This window comes from Sorex araneus, chromosome 1 (assembly GCF_027595985.1).
Source record: "Sorex araneus isolate mSorAra2 chromosome 1, mSorAra2.pri, whole genome shotgun sequence".
Classification (NCBI taxonomy): Eukaryota; Metazoa; Chordata; class Mammalia; order Eulipotyphla; family Soricidae; genus Sorex; species Sorex araneus.
Window position 1 is genome coordinate 127,269,480 of NC_073302.1, and position 12,498 is coordinate 127,281,977.

Consider the following 12,498-nt stretch of genomic DNA (forward strand, 5'->3'; position numbering starts at 1 on the left):
GGAAACTGCGGCTGCGCGGACTGCGGTGCGTGCAGAGAGAAGCCGGACCCCACCGCCCGGCCCGGGTCCCGGGAGTTTGCAACAGAAAGTTCTGGCCCTACGCTAATGAAGTGTACAGCCTGGTGGATGCAGCGGTCTAAGGGAACGGAAACGTAAAAATTGAGAAATGGATTCAGGGACACTTGGGAGAGCCTTTGCCCAGCAGTAAATAGCTTCAGGTCAGAGAAATTCATCAGTGAGCCCCGGAAGAGAGTATTGGGGCCCGATAGTCGCTGAGCTTCAGGTCTTGAAAGTGATTAGGTGGGAAAATGTAATTCAGTGACTGTTTATGAGATTAGGGAATGAAGATTTTTGACGTATGAGCACAGCTGTTTTGTGCACAGGACCCCATTCTATAGCGGGCACTGCCGACCCGGGCACCGTATTGGGAATTGGGCGATTCTTCACTGAGTGCTCTCCAGGGCGTTCAGCAGCCTCTCTGCGCTCTATTTCTAAATGACAGTGGCATCCAGGGTCACCACCCCCCACTGCCCCAGTGAAGACTGTCAACCATGTCCTCAGACACTTGGTAAATGTCCCTGGAAGGAAATGTGGTTCCCTCGCCCCTGAGCACTGAGAACCACTGATGCATAGCAATGATTCGAAAAAAAGATCATCTTCAGGCCACTGGGACTTGACTACACGCTCTCAAAGACAGAAGTATGTTCATGCTGATATGAAGACACCATTGACCTTTTCTCACAATCCGGGCATTTGCACTGATAGCGGGAAAGCAAAGGTGGACTAAACTGCTGGCACCTGCGCAGGAGTCAAGACAATAAAGCCCCGCTGACCCAGTGGTAGTGTTCACCAGCGCACACTCATAGGAAGGAAAAGAGGCAGTCACCCCAAAATGGCCTCTTGGAAGCAGTCAAAATCATCTTATTAAAATAATCATTGAAATAGTTGGAAATGATCGCTCTAGACAAGAACTGAGTGTTGAAAGTAAGTAAAGATATGCGTGATAACTTTTCAGTTTCTGTATTGCATAATGCTCAAAGTGTGTGTGTGTGGGGAGAGAGAGAGAGAGAGAGAGAGAGAGAGAGAGAGAGAGAGAGGTGCCTGCCACAGAGGCAGGAGGAGGTGGGGAGGTGATTGAAGACATTGGTGGTGGGAAATGTACACTGGTGAAGGGACCAGGTACTGGAATATTGTATGACTGAAACCCAATCATGAACAACCTTATAACTGTTATCTGACTCAATAAAAAAAATTAATATCTTTATGCCCTAAAATCTGAATTAAAAATAAAAATAGATATAAAACAAATAAAATGGTCATTGAAGGCTGCAGCAACAGACAGCAGGTAGGGCACTTGCCTTGCATGTAGCCAAGTTTGATCCCAGGCATTCCATGTGGTCCCTCGAACACCACTAGGAGTTAATTCCTGAGTGCTGAACAAGGAGTAAACCCTGAGAATCACCAGGTATGGCCCAAAAACAAACATAAAAAATTTAAATAACCATTGAGGGGACCAGGCTGGAGCAATAGCACAGGAGGTAGGGCGTTTGCCTTGCATGCGGCCAACCCAGGTTCAGTTCCTCCATTCCTCTCAGCGAGCCCGGCAAGCTACCAGGAGTATCCCGCCTGCACAGCAGAGCCTGGCAAGCTGTGGCGTATTCGATATGCCAAAAACAGTAACAAGTCTCACAATGAAGATGTTACTGGTGGCCACTCGAACAAACCGATGAGCAACAGGGTGACTCTGATACAGTGATTGAGGGGATCAAAATATGGTACATTGGGTAAGCCTTGCAAATGGCCCACTGGGTTTGAGCCCCAGCACATGTATGGTCCCCCAAACCTTGCCAGGAGTGCTACTGAGCACAGAGCCAGAGATTAAGCTTTGGTGACTACCAGGTGTGGCCCCCCAAATTAAAAATAAACATTCCGTATGACTCAATTGAAAATACTCTTATCAGGTACTTCTGTATAATTGATGTATGATGTCTCAAATAAATGGACACGAGACGGCATTATAAACCAATGTATCCTTTTCCTGAACACTTTTACTTAGAAGAACCACTGACAGGGGGCAAGCCATCAGGACGGTCTCCAGTGATGCCCTTCTCCTAGCGTTCATACATGTATTTTTTCACATTTAAATTTACCTTCCAAAAATATCTTGCTCGCCCACACGGCAGAGCCTGGGAAGCTCTGCCATGGAGTATTCAATATGCCAAAAACAGTAACAAGTCTCACAATGGAGACGTTACTGGTGCCAGCTCAAGCAAATCGATGAGCAACTGGATTACAGTGGTACCGTGAGACAGTTCAGGTAAGTAACAGGGTTACAGTAGTATTAACATGTACAAGTTCCTGCACTCTACACACCACCCAAGTGCCCAAGAACCCCCATCACTGTCTCGTCGCCTGTGGCCCACTTCTTTGTGCCCTGCAGCTTCACCCGCACTGGTAATCTTGAGTTCTGTCATCTAGGGCCGGGGGATTGTCGATTCCATATTATTTCCTCGTTTTGTAGCTAGTCCAGAGTTAAATCATTGGGTATTTGTCCTTCCTTCTCCCTCTGCCTTATTTTGCCTATCATCAGTCAGCCTTTTCATACCTTTCTCCAGCTTTTTTTGTTCACATAACATTCTCCAAGAATATTTACAGAAAATCAGTTTTTTCCCCCTCTGAATTCATAAACCACGTAAAATTTCTTTTTATATCTTACCAGACTGGAGCTGTGTTCATCTATAGGTAGGGGCGGAAGTGATCATATAGGACTTCGGATATTAATTCTGAAGCAGTGTTTCTTTTTGTCGTTGTTCTAGAGGTTGTACTGGGAGCGTGGCTGGGGGTTTGGGGTAACACCAGGACCATACCTGGAAGTGTGCAGGACCCCTGACTCACACCCATGATATACCAGAGGTCACACCCCTGCCCAACAATGTTCCTTAGTCTGGACAGAGCTTTATATGGTCACGTTCACTGTAAACCTGAGACGCTAAAAATTGATAAATATTTATTCAGAGACCGGGGTAACCCCTGAGCACAGCCAGATGTGGCCCAAAATACAAAATTAAAAATCTACCTTGCTTCAGAAAAAAGGTATTTATGATTGTACATTTTCAGATGTTATATTGCTATATATAGTCTTTAAAATATAATTTCACACGAATATATTAGCTGGAACAAATTCTAATTTAAAAAATATAAATTAGATATTCCTACCAAATGTGTACAGGTACGTATATCCCTAATAAGGTAGTAAGATTTGCGGCCTGTGGTCACATTTGTGGTACTTGGTTCACAAGTTATTATGAGGAGACATAGCTTGCCTAGTGAATGGTGAAATGATGATTAAAGCTATACCCCTAAGGGGTCTTTCCTAAAGCTCTAAACAAAATTTTGATCCACACTACTTTGCTAATTCCACTACTTAATTTTTTACACTTTAGCTATTGTTTTCCAACTGAATTTGGTCTATAATCTTTATATATTTATTTTTATTTCCCAGGCTATTTATAGACAACAAAATCATCTTCTAAATTGCTAGAATTCCTTTAAATTTATCAGGTAATATGTATTAATAGCACTCTATAGCGACATTTATTGGCATTCTGTAGGAAGATAGAAATAGAACTATTTGTTCACTATGAATAGAATAAATATTGATTCTCCAAATGAGAATGTCTTGTACAACTCTGTGCTGTATGAACAAAAACCTAGTGAAAATTAAAAGTTCCATAAAAGAACCACATTATATGATCTTTTTAACACTCTTCAACAATACTGGCTCTTATTAATATTATCAAGCTATTTTATTTTTTTTAATCAAGCTTTAATTTTAAAGAGTTAACGCCTAATACCACAGAAAATTAAAGACAATACTAATTGAAATCTAATTGGAGTGGAATTCTAGCCAAGAGATAAAGAGTAGCTGCTTTGACTTTTATTATATACATCTTAATATATTGTTCATGTGGTTGGTACTTAGATGAAATCAAACTCACTAAGATGACACAAAAAGCACAATGTTTGAGGGGCCAGAAAGATAGTACAATGGGCAGGGCACTTGCATTGCATGCAGCTGACCTGGGCAGCTGGATTCCCCACAGCCCACCATAAACCTCTGTACCCCCACAGGAGTAATCACTCGGTGCAGAGCCAGGAGTGGGTACCACCAAGTGTGGCCCCAACACAACAACAACAAAACTACAATGTTTAAGTGCTAAAATTTGTTCAAGCACTGTATTTTCGATCTAGCACACTGTTTTACAAAGGAAAGGTGCAAGAATGGTCAGTCATAAACATGTGCTTTTTTTTTTTACTTAGTTTTCCCAGATGTTAAAAAAAAAGTTAACACACTGTAACAGATGAAAAATGGTATTTTTCTTTATTATCCATTTTCTAAATCAAGGTACTTGAAATCGTATGCTTAAATATACTCCAGTCAAAACATACATGTATGCATCTCAGAAATAACGTACCACACAAATGGATCTCTTACCCTATTACCAATTTACAGTTAGGCCGTATGTTGAATTCATTCATCTTATCAGAACTCACAATGAAAATGAGATTTCTGTTGTGGATCAGGAAATGGAAAGAGTTAAGCAGAAAAAAAACTCTAAGGACAATTTTTTTTCTTTTTCCCTTCATTTTAAAGGAGACAGCATAGACGGTGTTCTACATCTATCCACAGTCTACCATACAGTAACTGGCTGTGAATCTTATCACAAGGTCAAAAAGGGAAGGGGGGAGGAATGAGAGCGCAGGACATAGTGTATAAAACCATTTAAAACTCTGAAAAACTACAAAAGCATCTCAAGAGAAAATATAATAAAAATAAAAGCAATGGAGTTTATTTCAGTGAAATTATTTTAAATTAGATATGATATATTAAGCTCCCATATTCCCCAACCTGGTAAAAAAGTTCTTCCCAATGAGAAATCATTTATTTGAATGGCAAAATTTTTTACATATCAGTAAAATCTGTTATATTTAAAACTATTTATACAGTACATTTCTGGCAAAAACCCTTATACATCTTTCAGTTGTCAAGACAAAGTAAAAATATGGTTGCATAAAATCCAAAAAATATAAATTGCTGAAAAGATAATAAAAAAAGATTAAAAATCATTTGCATTGACTCCCTTACATCTTTGATTAGTAAGAATTTGATAACTACAATTCGAGAAAATTCTGATACAACCTTGACATAACCAAAATTGTCATTTCAAATATCCTAGCTTTAAAAAAAGAATTTTCTGCAATAAATCTGTGCATTTATCATACTATTTGTACAAGTGCAATATTTAAATATCTCCAAAATAAAACTCAGCAACTAAAAGGGATCACAATAACTTAAAAAGAAGCAAAGTTTACAAAATCGACAATTTTAGAAGATCCTATTTTAATTGGTTCCTCCTTTTGCGTTCCCTTCCCCACAACAGCTTATAGAGACAAAGATGTCTTAATTCTATATACATATTTGTAACTTTAAATATACAGTCTCTGTTCTTAACATCAGGAACATAATTCTGCATTTAGAAAGTCTTAAAAGAAATCAATATTGCCAAAACAGAGGGTGATGTACAAGTTATAAATAACAGTTTTGAACCTATACTTAAGTGGAACTGCATACAGCTTTCAAATTATATGTTGAATAAAAGAGGCCCTGGACAAAAAGAAACAGCTGCCCTGTTTCTTTCCGAATTCAGTGCATATTTCAAAGGATGCTGAAGCCAAATCTACAGTTACACAGAACTGTTTCTGAAAGCTGCCACAGCAGATAGTACATCTGGCTGCAATAGGTGTTCACTGTTACCTCCCACGAACAATCCTACACCACATTATTAAAGCGGGGAAAAAGATCCCTTGCCATGAAAGAATAATTAATGCATAAGAAATTCCTGAAGTCAGAAGTTATTATGTAGCTATGGGTGATAACTGCATATTTTTTGTATGCATACATACACCCGGTTTTTTCTAAGATGACTTTTATATTTCATTTATCCTTACATTATTAGTAAGAACAAGAAAAGAGAAATACTGATGTGAATCAGAGATCTTAAAAATTAAGCATCTTCAGGTAGTTTCCAAAATTCAATTTTTAAAGCAATTAAAGAATTAAAACTCAAAACAAATGTGGCAATTGAAAAATTAGCTAATTTGGTGCCATACAATATCAAAATTATATTCTTGTCATAACTAAGGAGACACGTAAACTTCAGTTCTAGTATAGTTACCAGCTAAAAAAGAAATCTGAAGGGCAACTTGAGAAATCATGATTGCAATTTTAATCAGATTACATTAGGGAATGAACTATCTTTAAATGACAATTTTTAGGGGGTGCTTGAAGTGTTGAGGGTTGTGAACAATTGGCAACATCCAAATAGCTCAAGGGGGAAAAGCACATATACACGTAGATATACATGTATAAGGATATCCTTATGTTTAGGTTAGAAAGCAAATAGGGCAAAACGTAAGTGGTAGATATACTTGTTATCACCCCACAGCCTGTTAATTTTTGTTTTGGAAAATGTTCATAATATTTTGGAGAAGAAAGCCCTATCTGAGCATTTATACACTTTATAAAACATGTTTTTCCCTGTGCACTGAATCAATTTTACAGATACATAATCTGGTGACCAGAATATTTTGTATACATTCAATACTGACGGACATGATAAATGAGGGAGTTTGTGAGACTGGCAAACACAACATGATTTATTTACAGTATATGCAACTCAGCTCTTGTGACAAAAAGAGCAATTTATGTACAGAATACAGCGGAACAAATTGTAAGATTAAACTTAGTGCCTAAATTATTTGAGTATGGTTTTGAACTTACCAAGCTAGAAGAAAATACTTGTGTCTAATATCTGCAGTGTGATTTATGTCATACTAGAGAGTATGAAAGGGGGAATACAATTCACCCAGATGTTACCATTGTTGGAAAATACTTGCTATTTAAGAAGGAGCCTAGAAAACAAAATCACCTATGAAGGTCTCTGGGGACTCTAGGCAAATATTTATTGAATAATTTTATGAAGCAAATATATAATACATCAATATGTAATATATGAAGGCCCTTATGGTAAATTAATATTCTACAAAGCCCTGTGTACACTAAATATAAAACAGCCAAAAATCAAGTGAGCCTGAGAGACCTATAATTCATTGTGTATATTATGCTATATACCTACTAAACAAACAAAACTATTTTAATACATTTTTGCACATTAGGATTTTAGCTATTAATCATGTTCTAATTCCTGTGCAAATTGCATTCCAAAAGGCCAATCCTCAGTTATAATTGTGTGTAACTTGACTGTAAATGGAAGCATTTGGCTATAATTTATTAAGCATGCTTATTGCTATCAAAGAAATAAGCAAAGTTTTAGATTTACTGTGCAAGAATTTTAATTAGATTTGCACACATCTCAAAAAACTCTATTGTGTGGCTTCCAGGTCTTGGAGTTAAGTCAACAGGAGAAGAGTCAAGTGATGTCACGGATGAGGTAAGAGAAACTTCTGAGCTTTTTCCTTGAGTCTCAGCATCTGAATCATTCCTTTGGCAAGATCGATAGTTGCTAACTGATCCCGATCTCTGTGGAGTAGCAGTCCCTGATTTGGCTTCAGTAATTTCATCTGGGTAGAAAGGATTTTGATTATAATTTATCACACTGCCCTAAAACTCTGAGGGGGGGGTGACCACACCCAGGAGTGCTGACTCCTGGTTCTGCACTCAGGGATTACTCCTGGCGGCTCAGGGGACCATGTGGACTGTGAGGATGGAATCCAAGCAAGGTGGAAGCCTTACCCACCATACTATCACTCTAGCCCAGAAATTTTTGATATTAAATTTGCTACTTTGAATCCATCTCCCAGTTACTAACAACATGTTTAGGGCCAGAGAAACAGTACAGAGGATCAGGCGCTTGCCCTGCACACAGACCCTGGTTTGATCCCAAGCACTGCAAATCGTTTCACCAAGAAGAGCAGCGAACCAGAAGTAAATCCTGAGCACAGCTGTGGCCCCAAAACAATTCTTCTCGGGTCAGGAAGATAGCTCTAATGAACAGGAGTAGAGGCCAAGCACATGCAGAGCCCAGGTTCATTCCTTGCACCACCAGCTCTAATGCCACACCTTTCAGGCCCACGTCACCATGCCACTTATCACCAGGACTGGCCACACCTCCCCCTATAAGTAATTCCTCTATCAAAAGCATATGCTAGGGGCCTGAGAGAGAGTACAGGGGGTTAAGTTCTGGCTCACATGCAGCTGATCCCCAGTACACATAAGATCTCCTGAGCCCGGCAGGGAGTGCAGAGAGTGATCCCTGAGTACAGAGCAAGGAGTAATAAGCCCTGAGCACTGTCAGGTGTGGCTGCCAAACCAAAACCAACAAAACAAAAACAAAAAAGTCATTCAGTTGACAAATCAGATGCTAGTAAGCCTAACATTATAAACGTAACACAAATACAGTGAGATAAGTAAAACTCATCCATTTCAGAATGGAATTTTAGGTTTGGAAATGGAATTTAATTTTTATCTGAAAATTCAGTATTTGTATTTTCTGTATCTGTTTCTCACTTACTAAATAGCATCTGGACGTTAAAGCATACGAGTCTGGCCAGCTTATGAGAGCTCAAACCTATGGCTTTCTGACACTATACAGGTACTACTTTTTATCTCTTCTAAGAATTTTATAGTCTTATATAAACAAAAGTGGCAATACATTTTAACCCAATTGATTTGACCAATAAAAAGATTGTTATAAAATTGAATTTAAGTAAAGCCTCTTCTTTGTGAGAGAACATTTACAAATATAGATATCCCCCTTAAGACAATGCTAGGGAGAGAAAATGTATTACAATTAGCTTTTTAATATATAACATAAAGTACATTTAAGGGAAAAAATACAAATCTGAATTCATATCAATTTTGAGCTGTTTCAGTAAACTGCACCATTTTTTATTAGTTGGTTATAATCTACTCATATGTACCTTGGTATTAAAGACATTTCTTCCCATTTCAAAATAATAACAAATGTAAAAAAAAAAACATAAAAAGTATGTTTCCTCTAAATTATAATTTACCTCAACTTAACCAAACTAAATACTTGAGAAGATATGTATATGTGTGTGTGTGGTGTGTGTATATATATGCATACATACATATATGATATATACATAATGGTAATCAGAGAGATCATTTTCTATGTATAGTTTTTTTTTTTCTTTTTGGGTCACACCTCGTAATGCACAGGAGTTACTCCTGGCGTTGCACTCAGGAATTACTCCTGGCAGTGCTCAGAGGACTATATGGGATGCTGGGAATCGAACCCGAGTCAGCCGTGTGCAAGGCAAATATCCTACCCACTGTACTATTGCTCCAGCAACTATGTATAGATTTTTATTTTGAAAATGAAAATAGTAAAATGGTCAACCTAATTTAGTTTTTCTTTAATAAAATTCAAAGTGTGCTTTAAGACCTTATAATTGGTTGCTATTTTGATGACTAAAATACGAAATCTAAAATTTGAATTTTGTGCTTTCATAATCAGGCCTGTGATTATTATTTACTGGAGCAATAGCACAGCAGGTAGAGCGTTTGCCTTGCACGCGGCCGGCCTGGGTTCGATTCCCCCATCCCTCTCGGAGAGCCCGGCAAGCTACCCAGAGTATCCTACCCACACGGCAGAGCCTGGCAAGCTACCTGTGGTGTATTCGATATGCCAAAAACAGTTAATAACAAGTCTCACAATGGAGATATAACTGGTGCCCACTTGAGCAAATCAATGAAAAATGGGACAACAGTGCTACAGTGCTATTATTATTATTAGTAGTAGTAGTAGTAGTAGTAGTAGTTTTGCTTTTTTGGGTCACACCTGGTGATGTTCAGGAGATACTCCTGGTGGTGCTTGGGGGGGCCATAAGGGATAGTGGGGATTGAACCCAGGTTGGCCACGCGCAAGGCAAACACTCTACCCGCTGTACTATGGCTTCAGTCCCTGTGATTGTTTATGACTAAAAGAATAAACAAAAAAAACACAGTCTAATCTTCAGATTAACAGTACAACTTTTAGCTGACTGTCACTTTGGACACAAAATGCATTAGTTTCGGAAATCCTTATGCAAATCAATTCACATAAAAGTCATCTTGTTTAGGAATACTTTATTGAAAGCTAAAGAAAATTGGAATCATATAACTTTAACAAAATAATGGATGCACCTATTGCTGCTGTGTAAGGCTATGAGACTGTAAAGCTGATTCAAAAAAGAAAAGTAACCTAATCTGTGCAAAACATTTCTCTTCAGCCCCTTGAACTAGACCTTACTCAGCAAATACTTCCATTCCCTATGTGCTACTAATCAAATGTATTTACACAGTGCTTTGTAACTCTATTCTGAAATCTACTAACTGTAATCTAATTCTCAAGCAAAAATTTAAACTTTATTTTAAATATTTTTCTACCATTTGTTAAATATTAGATAAATTATCTTAATAAAAGCTAACAGAAAAGTCAACATTTCTTTCTAAATGAAACACTTTATCTTACCAAAATGAATCAAGTAAAACAAATGTGGTAGAAACTACCACTTTAAGATCAGAATCACACTGCATCTGGCCTTATGGATTTTATAAGATAGTTTTATCTGAACGGTAAACTATGAGAATAATAGTAAGATTCACAGATGTTGATATCACAAACTCATACACCTCACATTTTATTTTCTTTTGTTACTCAAACACTGGGAAACTTCAAAAGAATCAAGAACTGAAAAGCTACATAACAAGGTCTGACTAGTATTTTATATTGCTTTGTGCAATGTACATACCATCAATACTACGGAAATCCAGTAAGTATGTTCTGCTATCCACTTGGTATAACTGTAGACTCATCTTGGAATATGTACTTGTCACAGGATTCTTCCTTCGAACACGCAAATAGTATGGATTTACAACCTAATATATACAAAAGCAAAGTAAAAAAACATTTTTATTAAACATTTTATAGACTATACATTTGCTAACTGTACTGATCATCAGAATGCTCCTTCTTACCTTCCATTCATAATCCAGTTGTTTGATTGCTCTACAAACTTCTGCCATGATATCATTTGGCCGACTTTGACTTCTAATTCCCAAATGCCATTTTGCTTTCCTGACTCCTTGGTGTTTGGACTTCTGTGGATTTAATTCATCTAGGGTGTGGCGAGCCCTTGGTGTTTCAGCAACCAAGAATGGGACTCTTTCAGGATGGGGCCGAGTCAAATGGTGATCATCAAGAAAAGAATCCGGTGGGCTTGTCGCCAAATAAAAATCTTTGGCCTCGTTCATTATTCTCCTGTTATCTATTATGAGGTGGTAGGCAACGGCCAAAGGGTCCTGGTGATTTCTGTTGTAAAGGCAGCTAAGAACCTCCTCTTCTGAACATTCAAATTTTTCGCATACTTCTTTTAAGGCTTCATCATCAATCATGGTTGAACTGTACGATGGATCCTCAGGAAAGAGGTATTTGGGAAGGTCCTGTTTAAACCATTCATGTTCCCTGAGAGATGGAGGAAGTGTTAGAAGGATTCTGAGTACAGATGAGATTAAAAGTAACTGTAAGGGAGGATTAGAATATTGATCCATGTGTTTTCATATGCATTCTGTAATTCTCATTTTTTCAAATGAGATTTTCCTCTCTGGCTCACATTTCATTATTGCCTATAAATTGGAGAAACACCCTCAGCCTCCCTCAAATGTTAAAAGGGAGAAAACATTTGCTGTAGTAACAGGAAAAGAAATACCTATACTTTTATTTAAAGTTTAGAACAGGGCCTGGAGAGAGAGCACAGCGGGTAGGGTGTTTGCCTTGCACGCAGTCGACCCGGGTTCAATTCCCAGCATCCCATATGGTCCCCTGAGCACCGCCAGGAGTAATTCCTGAGTGCAAAGCCAGGAGTAACCCCTGTGCATCACCAGGTGTGACCCAAAAAAGCAAATAAATAAATAAATATCAAATACGCCATGGGGAACTTGCCAGGCTTTGCTGTGTGGGCGGGATACTCTCGGTAGCTTGCCGGGCTCTCTGAGAGAGACAGAGGAATTGAACCCAGGTCGGCCGTGTGCAAGGCAAACACCCTACCCGCTGTGCTATTGCTCAAGCCTCATATAGTCACTTCATTTTCTTTAATTATGAATAGTAGTCTACATATGTTCAGACTAACAGAACTAAAAATTTAAGATCTAAAATTAATACAGAAAAAAAAGAAAAATAAAATAAAATAAAATTACCACAGAAAATGTCTAAATTTTTTAACAAAATTCCAAATATATTCCTAGTCTTCAAATCCAGATTTCTCCCCAAGTTCTGCAACTATGCTTTCTTATTAAATTTCTGCATCTATTTTCTAATCAATCTAATGTAGACTAGATCTGGTTAATTGGATTATGAATTATTTTTTTTAATCTTTATGTCCTTAGGGTTATTTCTGCAAGGTTTCTTAATAAGC

The 12,498-nt window shown here is 38.0% G+C and overlaps 1 protein-coding gene and 1 long non-coding RNA gene across 4 annotated transcripts in view; one reads left to right on the forward strand and one right to left on the reverse strand.

The window, feature by feature from the left end:
* Window positions 1-35: 35 nt before the first annotated feature.
* LOC129401104 (uncharacterized) lies at window positions 36-9,129 on the forward strand. Its single transcript, XR_008628114.1, has 3 exons — window positions 36-984; window positions 7,462-7,511; window positions 8,599-9,129. It is a non-coding gene; the product is annotated as an uncharacterized LOC129401104 (long non-coding RNA).
* PRKAA1 (protein kinase AMP-activated catalytic subunit alpha 1) overlaps window positions 4,356-12,498 on the reverse strand; it is a 34,201-nt gene continuing 26,058 nt past the window's right edge. For all 3 annotated transcript variants that reach the window (XM_055124187.1, XM_055124189.1, XM_055124188.1), the window contains 3 exons: window positions 11,063-11,549; window positions 10,837-10,963; window positions 4,356-7,641 (listed from right to left, as the gene is read on the reverse strand). In XM_055124187.1, coding sequence (XP_054980162.1) covers window positions 7,397-7,641; window positions 10,837-10,963; window positions 11,063-11,549 — 859 coding nt within the window. In that variant the 3' untranslated portion in view covers window positions 4,356-7,396. The remainder of the gene's footprint in view (window positions 7,642-10,836; window positions 10,964-11,062; window positions 11,550-12,498) is intronic.